This window comes from Tigriopus californicus, chromosome 1 (assembly GCF_007210705.1).
Source record: "Tigriopus californicus strain San Diego chromosome 1, Tcal_SD_v2.1, whole genome shotgun sequence".
NCBI lineage: Eukaryota > Metazoa > Arthropoda > Copepoda > Harpacticoida > Harpacticidae > Tigriopus > Tigriopus californicus.
Window position 1 is genome coordinate 12,899,176 of NC_081440.1, and position 21,165 is coordinate 12,920,340.

Here is a 21,165-nt window from a genome sequence, read left to right on the forward strand (position 1 = left end):
TTCCCCCGTTTCCTTGCTTTTCGGTGCCTCTCTCTGTGTTCTCTCTCTCTCTCTCGGTCTTTCTCCATGAGGGTCTCTCATTCCCTTCTTGGCCAGTTGGAAAAACAACTCCTGATTTCGGGATGAGACTTTCGAATTAACCCTTGGATCCCGCGTTCCACGTTCAAAGACCGGTGTTTAGTGTCCGACTAGTGTGTTTGTCTGGTGTCATGTCCTCGACGACAACGCTGTGCATGACCTTTCTGGGCTCTCAAATGTGCGGGCAATGACGGCTGGCCGTGTCCTATTGGCATGTCAATACTACCAGAAGTTGCCCCGTGTTCCAGTGAAGTGATCAGAACCAAAATTAGCCTTGAACTTGAGTGGCGATCGTCACGTCATTGCGTTTGAAGTGTCAATACATCGTGAGTAAAAGAAAATCGACGCACTCGGTCGGTGCATCGTGGTCCATCCAGAGAATTGTGATCAGTGGGTGAATGAGTCTGGTGATTCCTGTCTTGGAAGTTCTGGCCACACAAATCCAGGAAGGTTGACCTTCTGAAACCGTACGGGAATAGCGACAGTACATCTGTTTTTCATTCCCAGTCACCATCAGCACCCCAAAACGGGCCAGGCATAGCCTAGGACTCTCTCTTACTCACTCACTCACTCACTCACTCACACACTCACATTTGCTCGTCAACGACGAACTTACGAGACGTCGTCGTCATCATTGTGGAAGAAGAAGAAGAAGAAGACTTCTTCCCAAGTCATGAATCGCCTTGAGTATCTCCTTCATCAGAACCCAGTGAAGGTGCAGTAGTTCAACAACTCGACAAGCCTTTGCCACCCTAATCATCGCAATCTTCATCCGTCACATGAACACATCGGAAGTTGGGCTTGAAAAAGGTAAGCCAGCAAGATATGTCAAATTGTATTTGTTGTCATCCGAGGAACAACACGTTTCCCCATGTTTCGTTCTCATGAGTCTTGATCGTCCAACGAGACTAAGGGGTTCAGTTTGAACCTCATCTGGATTCATATATTTGTCAGGCGACGAAGGAGCTGAACTAGAAAGAGAAGCGAAGGCAAAGGAGAAGGTGAATGAAGGCTCTCTTTGTGAGTATTCACCGCTGCCATGATCGTGCCTAGTATGCAGGTATAAATTGGTAGGCCAAGAGCAAAGCTCGAGCCTCTGCTTGCACTGGAAGGAAAAGGAGCTCCAGAATGATGATGATGAATCCTATCTTCTGGCTAGCCCCTTCAAACCACAGATGATGATGATGATGATGATGATGGCGATGCCTCCCCCCCCCCTTCACAAACCTGCACCATTTCTGAACGAATAAAGTAGAGCTACTTTTTTCCCTCTCATTCTTTCTTTCTCTCTTTCTCTCTCATGTTATGAAGCTGAACAAGATTTGGTGTGTGTGTTCTGCAGAATGTTGTGGCAGAACGCCGAGGATGATGCCTCTCCGAGAAAGAAGCCTTCCCATATACACAACGCACAAACTCATATATAGTAAATGTATATATACTAGGAAAGGGCAATGAAGAAGAGGCCATGTTGATGCATGGCTAGTACACTAATATATATGCTGCATGCACTAGTACGGAACGAAGGTACCGAAACACTCACACGTTTCGGAAAGACACAGAGAGAGCCGAGACAGAGATAGATAGAGAGAGAGAGAGAGAGCTGAAACTGGAGGTAGAGTGGGAGTGAGTGAATGGTGAATACGTACAACGTATATGCAAAGCTTTTTCGGCAACAAGACAGCTGTGGAGAAGCTTCAAGTTCCTCGGAGCACCTCTGTTTATGATGAGACAAATGTGTGCTTGACGGGTGAGTTTGGAGCGGTATCCATCGTCTTAGTTCATTTGAGTCTCCTGGTGCTGGCTAGAAGTCTCTGTATACCAGAACGACAGAACGAGTTCTGATGGCTCGGCCCTGGAGAGTTGCCATTCACTCGAACCTTCCTCGCATCCTCCTCCTCATCAGCTGGATCTGTGGATCTATGGGTCTGTGGATCTATGGGTCTGTGGATCTATGGGTCTGTGGATCTATGGGTCTATGGATCTTTGGATCTTTTGTACCGGCAACAAGACTGGCATTGACGGTTAGGCGAGGATAAAAGGGCCCTTTCGAGTTTTTCCAACTGGCAACAAATATGTTCATCATGTTTACCCTTGGCCAGAGGAAAAACTACCCTCTCGTGGCCGTTTACCCTGAGCTTGGTTTTTCTACACGTTCAAGAAGAGACGAGAGGATAGGAGAGGGCTCTGTATTGTCTAATGTGAGTGAGGGAAGAGCATGGGTATGGTATAGTTGATCATCATGGTTGGTTGCCAGGACTCCAAGCGGAATTGGGGAGATGGGGGGCGACTTTTGTGCCTCGTTCGTTCGACTCATTCCTGCTCCTCAAAAACCCCTCTTGCCAAACGCTCGGATACCAAGTAGAAGTCCGACGACTACTTCCACCACCACCGAGTTCCGAGTACTGACAGCTCAGTCAGCAGCGCTCGATGGAGACCTCGTAACCACTGCACCACGACTACGACTACCACCATCAGTACTACTCCTACTACTTCTACTACCACATCGTCTATTACTATTGTATACAGGGGACGTGTGAGTGAGTGAGTGAGTGAGTGTACCAATGATCCCTAAGCTGCTGCTGCCGTAGCTGCTGCGAGCATTCCTACTCCTGCTGCTCCTGCTGCTCCTCCTCCTACTCCTGGGCTCTTACGGCTCTTACGGCTCTTACTCTTGGACGATATAGCTATGGGCTCAGGAAGCGATGGATGTTGACGGCAGAGGCAGATGCTGACTGGAACTTGGTTGTGCTTCAACTTCTAGCACCACATCCAATCCAACCCAACCCAAGCCAACTAAACCATGGATGGTGGTTCTCGACATTGAAGCAGTTGAAGCGTTTCTTCTGCCCCCGCTTATCAGGACCTAGGTCGAAATGGTGTCCATCTTGTTGGCCAGGGTAAACAACAAATCCGAGCACATTGTCTTTGGACTACTTGCACCATTTGAGTCATTCATGAATGATGGACGACAATAAAGCCATGGACATGGCTCGTTAATGGATCGAAGGTGTATCCTCGTCCAAATTTCAGATTGCGTCATCCGCTTTTCCTCTTTGAATTTTCCCTCTCCTCCGGGAGTCATTCGTTTCTATACAATTCGGGAGATAATTTTTCCCTGCTCACTTCTTACGCCAAAGAAATCTCTTACGGCTCGAACTATGTTCAACCTCGGGAGGGCGCCTTGAACTTGTTCCATCCGACATCAAATTTTGATTCTTTTGCCCCCTTTCGTGAATGCAAGTGTAAGCTCCATTCGTGTTCTTCGTGTTCCCCCTTCCAACAGCGATCGAAGCTCCTTTTCGTTCTTCTTCTTCGTCTTCTTGTGCACACAGTCTTCTTCACCCGAAGCCATTCTTCGTGTCTCTCATCTCCTCCTGGGTCCACACTATTTCTACAGTATGTGTTATACTTCGACGTACGACCCTACACACTGTACGTAGCTTCTAGCAGAGTCTTCTACGACTCTTCTACGGTAGAAGTAGTAGTAGTAGTAGTACTCGTCGTTGAAGTAATAGACGTGGTGGTGGTGGTGGAGAAGAACTCCTACACAGTCTCTATCTTGCAAAAGCGTCCAAATGCAAGCCAGCAGCTATGTACTAGTCCTCAGACACATTGCCTTCTCATTCGTTTTCGTGGCTGTCGACGACGTCCTCCTCCTCCTCCTCCTTCTTCCCCTGGTCTCTCGTTCCCGTAGTACTTGCCTCGTCTTCTTCTTCTTCTTCTTCTTTTCCTCCTTCTCCTCCTTCTCCTGCTCCTCTTCTTTCTCGTCTATCCGACAACTCGAGTGAAAGAAGCTGAAGTTTCCCTTCCCTGTTTTGCCCTTCTTTGGTGGTTCCCTCCATCCATCCATCCACCATCTCCAACATCCATCCAGAGGTTCCGTGGCCAAAGTAGACATACTACAGAGTCAAAGCCAACGAATGAACCAACGAACCAACGAACGAACAACCAACCGAATGAGCGAACCACCACCACCACTAGCACCACTAGAGCACCACTAGCACCGTCACCCAACGGCATCGCGACCAGTTCCATCCACATAGCCCAAACTGGAAGAGGAAAAAGTGGTTGAGAGATGGAAGCAATGCCTCCTTTGGCAGTGGTGCTGGTGGTACTTCATCCAACATCATCTCCTTTCCCTCCCTTAGCAGCAACATTGGCCAAAAACTCCTCCACGAGAAAGAATGGATCCTTTTTCCAGCCAAAGGTTCCTCGGAAGCGAAGCTTTCAGTCCCTTGGAAGCGACAAGCCTCCAGAGCCTGATTTGAATTGCACGGATGAGCCCTTCGATTGGATAAATGAAGGCATCTTTGACTGTCTATTGACGCATTTAGTCGCGTCATTTCATTCATTCGTTCGATGACCCTGTTTTCTTCCGTCTCAGACTTACGTAACTGACGCAAACATTCTGAATGTCAAGGTCGGGCTCATTAAAACTCACTTTGGTTTCCTTTGAGCACGTGTGGACCATTAATCGAATGCTGCAGGTCTTATGCAAGGGTTTTTCGAACTAGGCCTGCCTCCCTTGGGAACCTCGCCGGTAGATGCTTTCCTCGAACCCAATCTGACCATGGAAAGAAGGCCCAGGGTCCGCTAATGGCATGCGGTGTTGTTAATTGAGTGCAAATTGTTACTCACCAAGTGGAGGCAGACTGTTCCCGATGCAATTGTTATCAGTTGAGTTTTCAAGTGCCCGCCCAATAATCACGCTTGTCTGGTTATCAGATCGTACTCCCGTGGGCGGTGATGAAAATGAATGTATTTTTCCCACAATTGCAGTTGCATTCTGCCCCCTTTCCACTCCATGACACGGCGGCTGTGCCCCGTCATTAATCACTCCATACGCACATTTAAATCCCATTTACTAGATGTAATTTCGGTGACCTTAAATTCTGAGCTTGGCCTTCGTCTCTAGCTCGTAATGAGGATTCCGTCGGTAGGTGAACGGTTTCTGTGCGTTTCCTAGGAAGGATTTTGTGACGGGTTTGAGATTGCCTCTTGGATCCCGATGTTTCAACGTGCAAGTGAGAAAGCGCAGGCGCCCTAAGAGTGGCTATCCTAACCCAGGCTACCAAGTACCACATTAGTACTTTTATATACGGGAGTGTGTATGAGTGCCTGTGTGTGTGTGTGTGCCTACCAGTTGAGGACGCCAAGAACGGCGCTCGAAAGGCGCCGAGGGATTTGGCGTCCTCATTTGCGCGATCGTTCGTCCGCCCCTGTTTGCGTGGAAAACGAGGCTGGACCGACTGGAAGTGGAGGACGAACCCGGTAAAGAGAACGGCCAAAGTATGTAGGGTGACGTCACAGACGCTGAGATAGTCAGGCGTCCATGGATTCGAGGAGTAGTTCGTTCGGGGTTGTTGGTTGTTCTTCATTGCTAAAGGCGGAGTGGCAGTAATGGTGGGGATCGTCGACTTGGAGGCAGAGGTTAGAGCTTCGACAGTACACTACCGCATGCATTGCAGAGTCTCCGGCGCCTCCCGCCTTCATTCTTTCCCTCTCGTCCTGCCTCTTCTCATCATAGTGTGTTCGTTCGTTCGGTCTTTCGCTCGTTCTTTCGTTCGATCCAGTTGGGTTAAAAACTACCGAATGTCGACACACTACATACACACGGTTCGGATGAGACGACAACTGCTTCACTTTTGGCAGCAAAGTGTTCTGGGGAATCGCACAATCCTGCGACAGTGACAAAGCGTGTTGGTGGTTCCAAAGGCATCAAATTGGATTGCGTACAACCAAAAAAGCAACACCTTTAAGACATTTCCCGAAGAGTTGGATGGATCTTGCTGAAGTGCAATCCTCTCTTTGCTCTTGCCCCTTTGTCTAAGTGGCGTGTGGCCCTTTCCTGAAGCCTTTGGCGAGACTAGAACAATCGGTTTCGGTTTCCTTGACGGTGAGTCAACCTCCCTCCCGAGTTCTCTAGTCTGAACCTCGCTCGCACACATCGGCTTACTACATTACTCATACAGGACTGATGTGGTCAAGGTGTGGAATTCAAGGATTTCGTCAGGTGTGACAGATTTTGAGACTACTCCTATTGTTTCCCCTCATCAATTCCCCACTCGAAGTCAACTTTTCAACAAGTTCAACAGGTCCCACAAGGATAGCCTCGAGAGATTGTGAGGCCAGAATTTTGTGATAGTGACGTGCCCTTCTTGTCCTGGATTGTCCGGACTTGAATTCTGAATGTGATGTGTATGATTCAGTGATAGCTGGCTCACCAAAGGAGTGTTTTGTTGTGCGTGCAAAGGTAAGTCGTAGGTTCACATTGACTTCATCCTGAAACCGATGAACAGAAGAAGTGAGATCTCGAGAGAGAGAGAGAGAGAGAGAGAAAAAAAAAGCTATCCGCCTCAGGAATCTTCTTCTTGTTCATCTTGTTGTTCTGTTCGTCTTTGGCTTCGCTAGCTTCACTATCGTCGTCGTCTTACTCGTCAATTCGAGTTTGCATGCATGGCTGTTAACCGGAATATGTGTACAGTGAACGAGTGCAGCTACAACAGCAACATCTTCTCGCAGTGAAGATTGGAGATCCCTTTTGCTCCAATGAAAATGTGCTCAAGAGCTTCTTCACTCTCTGCATGTACTCACTCACTCACTCACTCTCTCGTTCGTGGACGGAGAGTGAGCGATGAAATGAAAGAACCTAGCAATGCCACAGACACAGAATGTTGTACACTATACGTACAACACGAAAACAACATGCTTGTACATGCTGGATAGTTGGTACGGACAGACGGAGAAATGGAGATAGAGGATGATGCTTCCATGACGAGTTTCCGAGGCGAAGCGGTCCCTTGGCTCCAAAGATTTGAGCTCCGGCAGATGTTGTTGATCTCCATGTGAAATCATTTGTCCTCTTCGGCGGAGACAAAGCCTTTTGAGATCATGAATGTCATCAGTTTTGGCTAGGCCTCCTCGGGTCATTGATGCCAGCGGCGTCGTGGCTTCGCACTGGACAAACTTACCGTGTGTATGTACTGCAGTATGTCGGATGGTAGGTAGGAAGGCCAATTGGTGGTCCAACAATAGCCGGCAACCTTTTTCTTTCGTTCATCCCTTCCTTGAAAAGAAAGTAGTGGTGGTGGTGGTAGTGGTATTTGGAGTCGTCGGGACGAACTTGAACAAAAAGGAACACCAGGGACGTTCGTTGTTCATCCTTCTCCACGACTGGCTGCGATGTTCCACGTTACTCAGCTCTGTGTATGGTGGAAGAAGTTGGGAATTGTAGTAGTAGTAGTAGTAGAAGTAGTAGTGGTGGTGGTGGCAGTTTCAGTGGTAGTAGTTGCTGTAGTATGGAGCTGAGGCACCAAGTCTTCTTTTTTCCCTCCCCAACATCGATATCGAGCACCGAGACGCTCGTTTTCTCAGAGGTCTTTGTGCACTGTACGGTCTGTATTCTGCCAACCACTACCACTCCTTCTACTTCACCCACCACTACCGCCACCACTACCGCCAAGCACCACATTATATGGACGAGGCTCTCAGACGGTAGGAAAAAGAGGAATTTCTGTTCTCAGTCTTGGTTCTTCTTCGTCCTCTGAAGACTCAAACTTGGTTGCCTGGTTCTCGTTCTGGTTCTTCTCTCCTATTCCTTAGTCCAACATGGACAGCACTTCTTCACGACGACCACCAATGTACTTCTTCTGCCGCTTCTCCTCCTCCTTCCTCGACCATTCTGGCCCTACAATCACCACCACCACCACCACTACCAACCACCACCTCCTCCACGTCTACTTACTTCAATCCTACCATCTCCGAGTGCACCGTGTATATTTTGAGACGGTTGGTGAATGGTTCATCATCCCACCACCCAACCTCCAGCTCCCACTGTGTTATGGAAAGATAGAAGATGGGACTGGGTGTTGCCATTCATCCAGGTCATTTGATTTGACATTGGGCCTCGCTAGATCATTGGAATATGGCGAATCGACTATCCCTCTCCTTCGCCCCATCCCTCCCTCTGCTTCCCTCCATTCTGTGAACGAAGGAAAAAACATGGAAACGATTGAACAGGAATCTTGCTATCATAGTTTTGAGTGGCATTTCCCGTCATTTCCTACGGGCTCCTCTGCACGTACGGGTTTAGTCAGCGTAATGTCCCCTTTGTCATAAAAAGACGACGCTTTGGCTCATGATGCTACTTTCCTGCCTTCTTCCAAGTTCTGATCCCGTCGCTGGAAAAAGAGTCAGATTTTTCTCAGGCTCACACTTTGAGATTCTAGCCTCCATGAAACCGTGCAATGCCTGTCATGCTGGAAAGTTTCTTGTGGAACAGGGACAAACAGAGAAAGAGAGAGAGAGAGAGAGAAAGAAAGAATGAAAACGAGTGGAAGGTTACGTCTTGAAATTAGTCAAAACGAGCTAGCAGAATTCCCCGTTGAGAAAGCATGTGTGAACGAAAGGCTCCTCTGTCCTCAAGTGCAACGAAATCGAGCCTCCAATACGTAGGGATGTGTATCTGGGAACGGTTATTCCGTACATTGTCAGATAGGTAGGGGACTTCTGTAACACCTGCATATTTTGAACTTTGGCGAGAGACGAAGGCAGAAGCTTCCCCTCCTTCTATTCCTGCTCCTCTTCACTTGACTATCTTTTTTTTCTGGCGCCTCTCCTTAGTTCAATGCTGAATGTCGCTTCGTCGTTGAACGACCCAACTCTCTCTACAGTACACACTAACTCCGAAATGTTGGACTGAATTAGTGCTGTGGTGCCTCCAGAGGCTTGGGTACGTTCCGTTGTCGAGGTACTCACTCACATGCATAGCACACACAGAGTGCGTGCAGTTGCTGTTGGTGGTAGTAGTAATAGTGAAAAAAGTCTCTCCGCAGGACGAATCCCTGGTACATAGTATATAGTGTAGTAGGTACACATTCGTAATACTTGAATGCTCTCTCGTTACCTTGCTTGCTCTGGCTCGTCTCGGTTCTCGTGGATCACCGAATCCGAAAATTGTAATATTCTCGTTCTTGGTTTACGGCGATTCTCCAAAGTATGATAGGTCACCTCCTGAGTGAGGCAGAATAACAAAATGATAATAATAGCACTTTCCTTGAGGTTGTTTTCCCCCCCTCAAGTCTTCTCTTCTTCTATGAGGTGGTGGGTAAGGAGATCCTGAATTTATTATGATTTCGATTCGACCGATTAGCACACGCTCCAAATCCGGCCTACTTGCATACCCAGACACATGGTTTGAGTGGCTCTGTAATTGTGAGTGTGTGTAATTTTAAAACATCACAATTCAAATGCAGAATGGATCAATTGGGAGGGGGGGGGGCTGGATTTTTGCTCTTGAAGAATCGAGCACACTTGGAAAGTGATGGAAGAAGGAAAATCAGGAGACTAGATAGAGGGAAGGGAAGGAAAAGGAAGGAAAGAAGGAGGAGAGTCTTGCTCAGAACTGATGCCGTGGATTGGAAACTAGATGGAGACTGCACAATGTACGTACGCTATACTACACATTCACAGCGAGTAGGAAAGAGAAAGAACGAACGAACGAACGACAGAACGAAAGAGGGCCAGATAGAAGCCAGAGGAGACAGCCAGTGATGAACCAAAAGCCCACACCACCACCACCACCACCACCACCATTGGCAGTCCCGAGCTGACGTGAACAATTTCTACGTTTTCTCTCCCCCTTGTTGTGAGGGCAGACATCTGAGATAGAGGCGACATTAGAAGTTGCCTCTGGCCCAAACAGAGCATACCCGTTGCCAGCCAATGGGTGGGGATACTATTTGCTTGGCTACTTATTGTACTCCTACTCTAGTCGATCTACGACCAATGTTGGAAGCCATCCCCGAACCAAAGACAAAAGTGGACAAGTTTCAAGAGATGCCATCCATCCATCCATCCATATGGTTGGACGGTAAAATTGTTGAGGCAGATTGAACATAACCTGTTTACGATCCCTTATTCTTCGCGTACCTGTGTGTAAGGAATTCTAATGATTGCTAGGGGCTTCTTGCGAAAAATTGCTTCCACACCATGAACAATTCGGTCGCTTGACATACTAGCTTTGGCTTGATTGTCAAGAGTCAAGGTGGGAACTGGGAACTGGCCGGCTTTCCCAAGACACCATTACTCAGTTGGATAAAATATGGGCTCTATTATTCTCGTTCGGTCTTCGTGTGGCTTTTGGGTGTCATTACTACATACATAGAGTACTACATGCCTCACACGGACCCTGTACTTGTATAGAACAGCCGCCACACCAGCGTCTTTTCACACATTGATTTTTTTCCCGACGACTCGCCTCCTATCATTGTACGTACATACATACAACCGTATATCCTGGCATATACCCCAACATAATCATCCACCATCACCACCACCACCACCAACTGAACTGTCCTAAAGAGACCCCGAGTACTTGCTCTAGCACATTGTGCAAAGTCGTAGCTCGAGGAGTGTAGAAATAGCAGTTGTACGTACGTCGGACTGAGAGGCTGTGACTTGTGACTGAGTCGTTGTTCGCGTAGTATATTCTTCTGAGTTCTGGTGGTGGTGCGGTGTGGGGGGGGTTCGAAAAAGTTCAGCTGAAGCTCCAGTTTCAAACCTGGTCGATTGGCGGACAAAGAGGGACAGGGAAGGCATGATCTGAATGAAATTCGTGTAATCAGCTTATGGATAGCTAGCTCCCAGGCTTGACAAGCTCCCAATGTCCTAAAGATTGAATCCTCGGGAAGAAGCGAGGGCCAGTTGGTCAAAACGAGACAAGTTCGGAAATAAAGCTGAGATTAAACAGTTGGCGATGCCCTCATGGGTCTAATTATCCGATGCTAGCGAAGGAAGGTGACTAACGGAGCAACCAATCAACCAACCATGAATTTGTTGTGTGATCCCATGTGTGCCCAGCAGGTGCATTAATAAGTCGTCCTTTCTTTTCCAGATGACATTTTGAGGCACGATGTCTGATTCAACCAAAGACAACAACGAGAGCAATGGAAAAAATGCCGCTTCATCCTCCTCTCCGGCTCCATTCGATCCAGCCACATTGCTGTGTAAGTTTCATGGAGGATATTACCGTAGCAATAGATAAAATGATAATCCCCCAACAAGTAAGCACCCAGTGAAGTTCAGCCTTGGAATTTCTCATGTTGAAGCTCGGCCAAATATTGGAAAAAGACATGAACCCTGTGTTCCTCCTCCAAACGAAACTTGGTCCACAAGCGATTGTTTGAGAGGAGAGAAGGGAGAAGGACCACATACTCACTAGTAGAACGCTTCATACACGCACACTTGTGCACTCATACACCGAGGAGGCTTCATTCGTTCTTTCTCCAACGTTGGCTGGGCTGCCTGGTTTGGACACATACTTTTTTTCATTTCAAGTAGAAAGAAGAGCCTTTTTGGGAGGGAGAGAAAGAGAGAGAGGGTAGTTACGGCTATTCACTGGGAGGTTGCTGCCTTTCGTGTGCAGACGTCCACGGGACTTGGCGGGGGCGACGGCGAAGGACACTGGGAGCAATGTTTCCCATGGTCTTGGTATATGTATGCACAATCCTTGGATCGGATAAGTCTTGAGGGGTTGTAATTTTCTGAACGTGGCATGAGTTTTCGCCGATTATAATTCGGAGGCCTCTTCCGTCACTGCATGATGAATACATGGTGTGGGACGGAAAAAGAGGGGGACTTTGTGATCATAATAAATTCATGAAGCGCTTCGGAGCCTGGTAAATATCAATTCTTGCTTGTCCCCAGCAGTCCCAATGTTTTCTGGCTAATGTTCTTGCTGTCTTCACGGATCACAATGGTCGCTCACAATTGAGTCGCTTTTGTTACAGCTCTCTACAGCATGCAGTATTCGGGTTTGGGAGCCTTTGGAGGCTTTCCCGGATTTGCCAGTGCGGTCGCGGCATCCACTGCGGCGGCTTCCACTGCAATTTCCTCATCTACTACCACATCACTGGCAGGCAGCACATTAGGCGTGGCTGCTTCCCAAGCCGCATCCTTGGGTATGAACCAAGCAAGTAAGTGAACTCGATAAGCGGCGATATTAGCCGTGGTAGGATGTGATGTATCTACTACGTTCATGTGTTTTTGACCTTTTTCCCCGACGAAAATCTCTAATTCTTCGTCTTCCTTCACTTTGTGCTTGTGGCAGGTGCAGCTTGGTGGACCATGGCCTCTCAGCTGGCGGCGCAGGATTATCTCTCTCGCATCCAAGCGGCCTCACGAGATCCCTCGGCTTACGCTGCACTGGCGGCTCAGGGGGTTCTTCCAAATTACGAGATGCTCTCTCAAGGCAGCAAGAGTAGGAGTAAAGCTGGCAATGGTGGTGGTAGTGGTGCTCAGTCTCCAACACCGAGTGGCAGTGCTGGAAAACAAAAGTCGAGTGGAAGATCGTCTCCCTCGGGATCTGCGAGGTAAGACGGATTTCTTTGTGTGAGCGGTCCAAATAGATTAACGAATGCACTATCCCGTCCATCTGAGGTCCACTTACGTTCGTTGAATACTTATGCCTTCACGTGTCTTTCAGCCCGTCCATGCTGGATTCCCTAAGATTGCCTTCGGATACGGAGATCATCAAGTACACCTCCTCGTCAGCGGGTCCCAAGGTTCCGGGCACTACGAATCGAGGTCGTAAAAAGACCATCTCTTTGGATCCATCCACTAGTCCCCCCACGTCTCTCCCGTCTGGGCTCACTATTGAGCGGAAAAAGCCGGGACGCAAATCTACGAGCAACAATGCCGTCCATGCCGAGGATCGAGTGGAAATTACCAAGATCCCCGTAGCCCCTGGCTCCAATGGATCCTCCGGACTACCCAAAGACTTCTCCTTCCCAAGATCTCACGTGGACGAACCTGCCAGTGTTGGCGATTCCCCATTAAATCTCTCCATGAAGTCCTCTGGATCAGGGGCGCCTTCAGCCAGTGACTTACTCAAGGGCCTGTCGGCCTCCAAAATTCCACCTGAATACTATGCCAGTAAGTCCCAGCATTCGGACAAATCGCTCTTGGGAGCATTGTTTAATTTCGAGCTTTTTCTCAGGTCAAGCATTGAGCGGGGTTTTCCTTGCTGAACAAATACGACAGCAGCAACTTGCGGCAGCTTTAGAATCACGTCTCACTCAAGATCGTAGTGCGGCATCAGCCAATCTCATGCAGACTTTGTTGATCAATAAACTCACAGAGGCGGGCACCGGTGTGACCGCATCTGAAACATCAAAATTGCTGGCAATTGCCGCTGCAGCAGCTGCCAACGGGTCAGATAAGTCGTCTTCGTCGTCCTCCTCGGCCAGGGTCGTGAGTAAGAATGGTCGTGGGTCAAAGAAGTCGCAAGATAAATTCGGAACCGTGGCTGCACTCTTGGCCGCCTCCAAAGAAAGGAATCGTTTGACAGCTGAGGAACTTGAGGCTGCGGAGAAGTCCATGAACTCTAACCCAGAGCTCACCATCGAGCCAATCTTTCGGTCCTTGAAACCTGACACTAGGTATAAATAGACAGCTCAGGTAGCGTGGAGTTTACTGGTTCTCAAGGCGTTATTTATGGTCCCATTTTAGGTTTGACATCTCGGATAATGGCCGTCGTTTTGCTACGGACGTGGTGGATGGGAAGGTACAAATCAAGACCGTGAGTGATTCCCCAGAGATCCGGAACCTCAACGACCAAGGCCATCCGGGAGATTTCAGTGATTCCGAAATGGACGGCAACAACGATGGTATGAAGGGTTCGACGAAGAGTTCTGACAAAAGCAACAAAAAGGCTCCCACTAACCCTAACCGCCCAAATTCTTCGACACCTAAAAATTCCGCTACCTCTGTCAAGAGTATGTTCTAACCAAATTTTGAACGGCAGCACCTTTCTACAGCACGACTTGAATGTGTTGTTTAAGCACTTTGAATCACCCCCCGAAATGGATTTCTGTGTCTTTTGTAAAAGTATGAACATTCGTCTAAGGAATTAATCTGGACTATTCCAGCTTCGAAATCCAATCCTGGTCGTTACGCCACGGTGGAAACCAATGAACTCCGTCTGCCCTTGAAAATGGGTTGGCGAAGGGAAACCATGGTCCGAGAATATTGCAAATCTGGGGTTCGCGGAGATGTCAGTTATTATGCGCCTTGTGGGAAAAAGTTCAAACAGTACCCTGACATCACTAGGGTAAGCCTTCGATGCATAGCAAGGCTCAAATTATAAAAACTGGTAATATGTTCTGTATTGTGTTGTTTCAGTACCTGGAGAGAAAGGGCTGCAAAGACCTTCAAAGAGAGCATTTCAGCTTCAGCACCAGAATTTTTATTGGAGATTTCTTCAAGCCCACTGGCCAGATGATGGAAAATGGCGAAGAGAAGTATATTCAACTCAATGAGGACGACATGATCCGTGATGTGGAAAAAATTCGAAAAGAAAATGGGTGGAAGCCGGTTCGAAGGACAACACCCTCCGAATCCGGATCTAGATCCAAGAAGAAATCGGCCAATGTTGAGGCAAGCAAACCCAACAGTAATGCCGCTCCAATGAGCAACATGGGAAATATTGCGGCTGTTTTGGCCAATCCCAATTTGACTCCGGAGCAACGCATGTTGAAACTTCAGGAGGAACTTCAATTGTCAGGCAACGCCATGAATCATCAAGAACAAGTCAAGCTGCAAAAGGAGGCGTTAAAGTGAGTGCCATATTCTTTTGAGTTCTATACCTTGAATCGAGACTAACTAAACAACGATCTCGTGCTATTATTCACGTTGCTTTCAGGTTCTTGAAGGAGGCTGAAAAGTATGAGAAAATGGAACAAGCCAGGAGGGAAAAGGAAGCCAAGCAACAATTGCTTCTGGCTGAAAAGAAGAAGAAGCAGGAGGAGCTCCTTAGACAGAAAGCCGAAGAGAATTTAAAGAAAGAACAAAGGAGACAGCAAGCCGAATTGGTAAGGACTCTCTGGGTCTGTCGCTTTCTCTCCTTTTCGATTCAGTCATGTCAATCATAATTTTTCCCTTCAAATGGTAAATCAAGATCATTCGTATTGACGGATGTGAAATGCAAGAATCACCCAATTGGCCGGATTTTTTCGACCCACATTCATATTTCTTACTATTCTAGGAACGAGAAAGACGTCGCCAACACATGATCCTGATCAGACAACTCGAAGGGAAAAAGAGAAATGATGAACGGGAAAAACGAAAAGAGGAATTCAGGATCGAAAGGGAAAAAGAGCGGGAACGAAAAGTGGAGCAGAAGAGGATTGAAAACGAGATCCTAACCGAGCTCAGAAAACCCATTGAGGATATGTGTCTCGAAGATCTCAAGCCTTTGCCTGAGCTCAAACGTATCGAAGGGCTGAAATTAAGTGGCGAGGCCTATGCTAATGTCCTCATGGTATATGAGTTCCTGCATAATTTTGGCGGTCGTCTTGGTTTTGGTGAGTTACACCTTTGCCACGATGCAAACCCGAGAGAGACTTAAATTTTTGAGCACACTGTTTTGCAGATACGGAATCCTTGCCCACCTTGTCCGACCTACAAGCGGCTCTCTTGAATGACCCCGAGGCCGAGGAGGAGCTCCTCTCAGTGCTTATTCACTTGGTGGTGTGTGCCATTGATGACCCGGGAATTCCCACACCTCACAAACACTTGACGATCTTAGGCCAGAATCTCAGGGTGGCCGATATTACCAATACGAATGTGTCAGAAATCCTGAAGCTCTACCTCACGGCTCGAGGCCAAGTCGAGGTCAAGCATCTTCACGGCCTTGTTCCACCCGAGACACACTCGGCAAAGGACAGAAACAAAGAGATCCCTTACGATAAGGCCAAGATGGCCGAATTCAATCGCCTGCTCAAGCAGACTCGCGCTTATGAAATGGCCCAGTGGGTGAAAGAGCGACCATTTTTGTGTCTCAATCCTACGGCCAAGTCTGAGATCATGGCCTTTGTGTGCAACGAGTTGCTCTGCAACCGATCTATCATCCACCAAGTGGACATGAACGTCGAAAAGGCCAACAAAGCCAGAAAGATCAAGTTACTCTTGGAGACCAAAGTGAAAAAGTTAAGGTTTCTTTACAACCGGAAATTCAAGACTCAAGTGATCGTGGCTAAATTGGAAGAAGCTGATCAATCCACCAACATGTCCAACACCGGTACCCTTATGGAATCTGAGTGTGCGTCTGAAGCTGCATCCACCATCGGCGAAGACAAAGAGGATGACACCATGTCCATGGTATCCGACAACGATACCACTGTGACGCCGGCCAAGAAAGGGCCTCAAAAAGGCAAAAGAGGGAAGAAGGTCAAGCCAGCTAAGAAGGGCAAGAAGAAATCCCTCCCGCCCCCTCCTCCCCCTAAAGAAGAAGAAGAGGAGGAAGAAGAAGAGGACGACCACCTTAGTGAAGCCGATTTGGCTGACTTGGAGGAAGATGGAGAGGACGATGACAAACTCACCCAAGAAGAGCTCCAGAAAAAAATCGATCGAACTGTTAAGTTGTACATCAAGAAGAAGGAAGAGGCCATCTTCACCAACAACTCGATGAGGGTCACAGACCTTGGTCAAGATCGTTATCGCCGACGATATTGGCACATGGCTCATGCTGGAGGAGTGTATGTTGAGGCAATGGAGTCATGTGAACCTTGGAAATTGCCTCACAAAGGCATGGCTCATGAGAAGAAACGCTGTGATGATACCAGAGACGATAGCGATGAGCCGGTGCCCAAGAAACCGAAATTGGAGTGTCTCTTTGATATCAAGCCCCCGATTCTCCCACTTAATATGGACCAAGTCCAACCCAAACAAGAGATCTGGGAGAGCAAACTGGAGAATGGGGAGACTCGCACCACTCTGAACATTCCAAAAATCCAAGAATCAGACAACGAAAAGGCAAAACGATGGGAGACTGAAGAGGCCCTAAAGAAATTAGGCAGCGAAATCTTGGTAACTCCCAAGATGGATGCCAAGAACGGGGTTGATGAGCCTCGCACACCGATTGTGACGCCAAATGCTGAAAAAGTCAATCTATTCAACCATTCGTCGTCGCAAAACATGACTTTGTCCCCCATGATCTTAAATGGGTCTGTAACAATCACCCCCAAATCCGAGCCCAATTTCTTGACGAGTACTCCACTGATGAATCCTCATTCAGTGGTCAGTCACCATAGTGTGTCTTTTGATCATCCTTGGTTTTCCATTCTTCCTTTGAATAATCCTGCGGACAATTCGGCAAAGTTCTTGGGACTGAAGCAAGAAGGCTTATCCACACTAGACCGGACCAAGGCCTTGCTCCAAGCTCAATGCCCAGTGAATCCTCAGATTGCTCTCCTTGAACTCAAATTGGATCGCTTGCGGAAGGACAACTTCGGCATGGAACGTCAACCTATTCCTGATGGTAAGGCTATTTATATTTATCACCAATTAAAATACACCAATGAATCCGGAATGCTCTATTTGGTAGATGTCAGTCGAGGGTGGTGGCATATCACTGATCCAGAGCAAATCTGTGAGTTGGAGAAAAAGTTTCATCACCGTGGGGCTCGAGAGCAACAACTCCAGCAAAATATGCGCCGGACAATGGATTTCTGCAAAGATCCAGATTTCAACAAAAAGCCTCTAGCTGAAGACGTTGTCATGGACCTTGAGGATGTTGAGATCAACGAGGACATTGAAATGCTTCCTGGTGACATTCCCGCTCCGGATAAACCAGGATCGTGGTCGAAAGAGGTGGCCTTACGAGTCGACAAATATATTCTGGAGCAAGTGGAGGCCTTGGAAGACAAAGTGGCCGCAGCTTCTATGCAGGTGCCGGTAAGAGTCGTTCAGAATATTTTTCATTCTGAAACGACTTTGTGTGCAATTCATGTCACGTTGTTCGCCTCCTCATTTTACCCGCACTTTGTTAGTTAATGTTCCGTTCTTTTTGTTCGAGTACTACATACATCGTTGGGTTTGATTGAATTGCACCAAAGTTATTGTTTCTCTCGTTACCCTCCACGTTATTTTGATTATAGCGAAAAAACATTCCTTACAATCAATAACTTGAATATTTCAGGGTTGGAAGTTGCCGAACCGTCCCGACATCGAGACTCGAAGTTTCCGGCCATCTTGTGAACCTGTTTCCGGTCCAAATGACAAAAGAGCTGATCCCATTGAGGAGGCTCGGCAAAGACTTCTGGAATTGGAGGCCAACATCGAGCGCCGCTATTTGAAAGCTCCGTTGGGAGTGAGCAATTCGGAAGTGTCTTTGGAGACCATCACGTCTTCTGCTAGCAAGCCTCCTCCCACCACTACAGCCCCATCTGCAACGGCTCCCGTGAGTCGTCGAACCACCAACACATCCTTGAATATCAGTAAGGAACTCAGTGAGAATAAGAATTCTGACGATAAAGAGAATGAACATGCCAATGAGGATGACAACGGAGATGAAGGGGAAGAGATGGGAGAGGACGAAGAGGACGAAGACGATTCCCCGCAACAATCCCCAACTAAGAAGTGCAATCTTCCCCGCGGCTTGGTCGTATGGCGAAAAGGAGTGGAAATAGCCAAGACTGCGGCTCAACTAGCTATGGGCTTCTATGTTCTGGAGACTTCGATTGCGTGGCACAAATCCATCATGAAGGCGTATTGTCAACTTTGCCATAGTGGAGACGATGAGGAATCGTTGTTGTTATGTGACGGATGTGACAAAGGGTACCACATGTATTGTTTCAAGCCGGCCATTACCCAAATTCCGTCCGGCGATTGGTATTGCTACGAGTGCATCAACAAGGCCACCGCTAGCAAACACTGTCTTGTGTGCGGAAAGTTGGAGGGAAAAAATCTTGTGCCGTGCACTTCTTGTCCAAGAGCGTACCACACGGAATGCTTATCGCCGGCTTTGTCAAAGGTGAATATGATGCATTTTTCTCCGCATTTTTTTCTGTTCGGTCAAGTTTGCAAAACCCTTGGCTGGATTTTGACTCACCATGAAAATAAAGGTGGTGGTGCGGTTTTGCCGATTTCGCGTGTCGTTGATTCTTGAATCAACTCATGAATTCTTATTATTGCCCTATGGAAACAGATCTTTATGGCTTGTGGATGCTTCCGGAAGGTCAGTCATCGGTTCACTGCTAGATAGACATAGCTTTGGCTGCTTGTCCTCGCCCAAGCCCGATCAATTACCTCTCCAAAATCCTAATCCTCAAACGCTTTTGCTGTTTTTTTAAGACCTTGACTTCCAAGATATGTGTTTTAATATTATTCCTTCTTTTACTTTTTCCCAAATTAGGTTCCTCGTGGCAAATGGCAATGCCCGGGCTGCAATCAAAAGACACCCAAGAAGAAGGTACCCAAGAAGCTTAAGATCATCGTGGGAAATCCGGATGATTCAAACGATTCCAATTCTGTGATCAGCACCACGATTCCTTACAACGCTGAGAAGGAAGAGTCTTTGGACGAGAAACCTCCTCCAGAAAAGAAGGCCAAAAAAGAGCCCAAAGCAAAGAAGAACAAGGAAAAAGACCTCACTCCTTGCAAAACCCTCATCGAAGAATTAGAGGCATCAGATGATTCTTGGCCATTCTTGTTCCCCGTGAACACCAAACAGTTTCCGACCTACAAGAAAATCATCAAAATTCCCATGGACATTGATACCATCAAAAAACGCCTCGAAAACGGAGGCTACAAAACCCGCGAGGAATTTCGGAGTGACCTGCTGTACGGCCAAGGCGTCGAAAACGGAGGCTACAAAACCCGCGAGGAATTTCGGAGTGACGTCCGACAGATCTTTGCCAATTGCGAAGTCTTCAATGAGGACGACTCGCCCGTGGGAAAAGCGGGTCACGCTCTCCGTACACTCTTCGATACCCGTTGGGTCGAACTGATGGGGCAGGAGACCTCCTCCAAGTGACGGGGGTCTCAAGGAACCAAGATCTCTTACGTCACAACTCGACTGATGTGGGCCAATGACAAGGGGAAGCTAACTTGTTATGAACACGCCTAAAATGATTTCAAGCCCACGCCCAAATATGTTTTCACGCAACCTTCTTTTACGTTTGGCGGGAAACCCAAACCGCCGTCCAGATGAAACAAGGAACTCCGCATTTGTTTTACACGAAAGTACAAGAATCCTAATCGCAATTGGAAGTAATTCCACCCACAGAAACGCACAGAATCAAACCTCCCACTAACTAATCCCCGTCTCGATCACTCCAGTCAGCTTTTGAGCATTTAGGGTCGGCCTGTCCGAACCGAAACAGAATTAACCTAATGACTTCAAGATCAGTGGGCTTTCAGCTATGTATGCTCGTCATCAAAAAGTTCACTCAGACGGTGGTATTGGACATTCCTCGCTGCCCCATTGTGTCAAAAAATATTGTCGTTGTCCACGTAAACGGTGTGGTTTTACTATTTGTTAATTTAAATCAGGCAGATCCTGCCTTGGAAGAATTGAAAATGATGTGAGCACCTTGGCTTATAATGATACTAGTTCTTCAAACTTCGACATGTGATGTGATATCTCGCTTTGATGGTACCTTAAGTGGCGTGGTGTCCAAATATGAAGAGCCACCCATACAAGAAACACCACCACCACCACCACCACCACCACCAACCCCGCGTAACTGCACTCTTTTTCTAACGACCATTATCAGTCTTTTTCTCTCTCACACTTAACCATTCATTGTCTGTGTATCCTCCTCGTGCTTCGGTCCATTTTTATGAGATGTACACGAGAAAGAATCCTTTGCAATCGCATTTCTATAGCAGCCAAGAACCGCACTCTGGTGTCCAAAATTGCTCACTACATGTCAATTTTCAACTTGTTTCTCATCTGAAGTTGGAAATGAAAATAAATAGTTAACTGAAAGCACTCTCCTGCTTGAGATTTCACCTCTATACCGTACAGTAGAGACATTGTGGGTAAATGCTCCCAAATTGATTAGAAGCATTGGGAGTCTTCCACGAAAGAGCGATGTCGGATCAAGTCAAGGAGATGTCGGTTTGCAAATAGAACAATCCCAATCCTGAGCACGATCTTGGCGCGCCAAATCCCCAGAAACGGCATGGCCTTCCATTAGAAATCAGGAGCCAAATTCAAGAAGTTTCAGGAAATATCGTGTCGAGCTGACAAGTTTCTGCGTTTCGTGGCGGCAGACATCCAAGTTCAGGACAGGAAGGCATCAA

General features: G+C 47.5%; 1 protein-coding gene across 1 annotated transcript; it reads left to right on the forward strand.

Moving 5' to 3' along the window:
* Positions 1-692: 692 nt before the first annotated feature.
* LOC131893107 (bromodomain adjacent to zinc finger domain protein 2B-like) lies at positions 693-20,853 on the forward strand. The gene is made up of 16 exons (XM_059243054.1): positions 693-888; positions 10,973-11,084; positions 11,868-12,053; positions 12,188-12,449; positions 12,563-13,011; positions 13,076-13,517; positions 13,588-13,745; positions 14,007-14,188; positions 14,260-14,693; positions 14,780-14,948; positions 15,122-15,440; positions 15,509-17,395; positions 17,462-17,811; positions 18,056-18,889; positions 19,271-19,693; positions 19,757-20,853. Exons 2-16 carry the CDS (start codon positions 10,991-10,993, stop codon positions 19,889-19,891), a joined length of 6,324 nt encoding a protein of 2,107 aa, XP_059099037.1. The 5' UTR covers positions 693-888; positions 10,973-10,990; the 3' UTR covers positions 19,892-20,853.
* The last annotated feature ends 312 nt before the right edge of the window (positions 20,854-21,165 follow it).

Coding starts and splice junctions, on each gene's coding strand:
- LOC131893107 (XM_059243054.1), top strand. CDS start 10,991: ATGTCTGATTCAACCAAAGACAACAACGAGAGCAATGGAAAAAATGCC. Junction 11,085..11,867: donor CGATCCAGCCACATTGCTGT/GTAAGTTTCATG, acceptor CTTTTGTTACAG/CTCTCTACAGCATGCAGTAT. Junction 12,054..12,187: donor CTTGGGTATGAACCAAGCAA/GTAAGTGAACTC, acceptor TGCTTGTGGCAG/GTGCAGCTTGGTGGACCATG.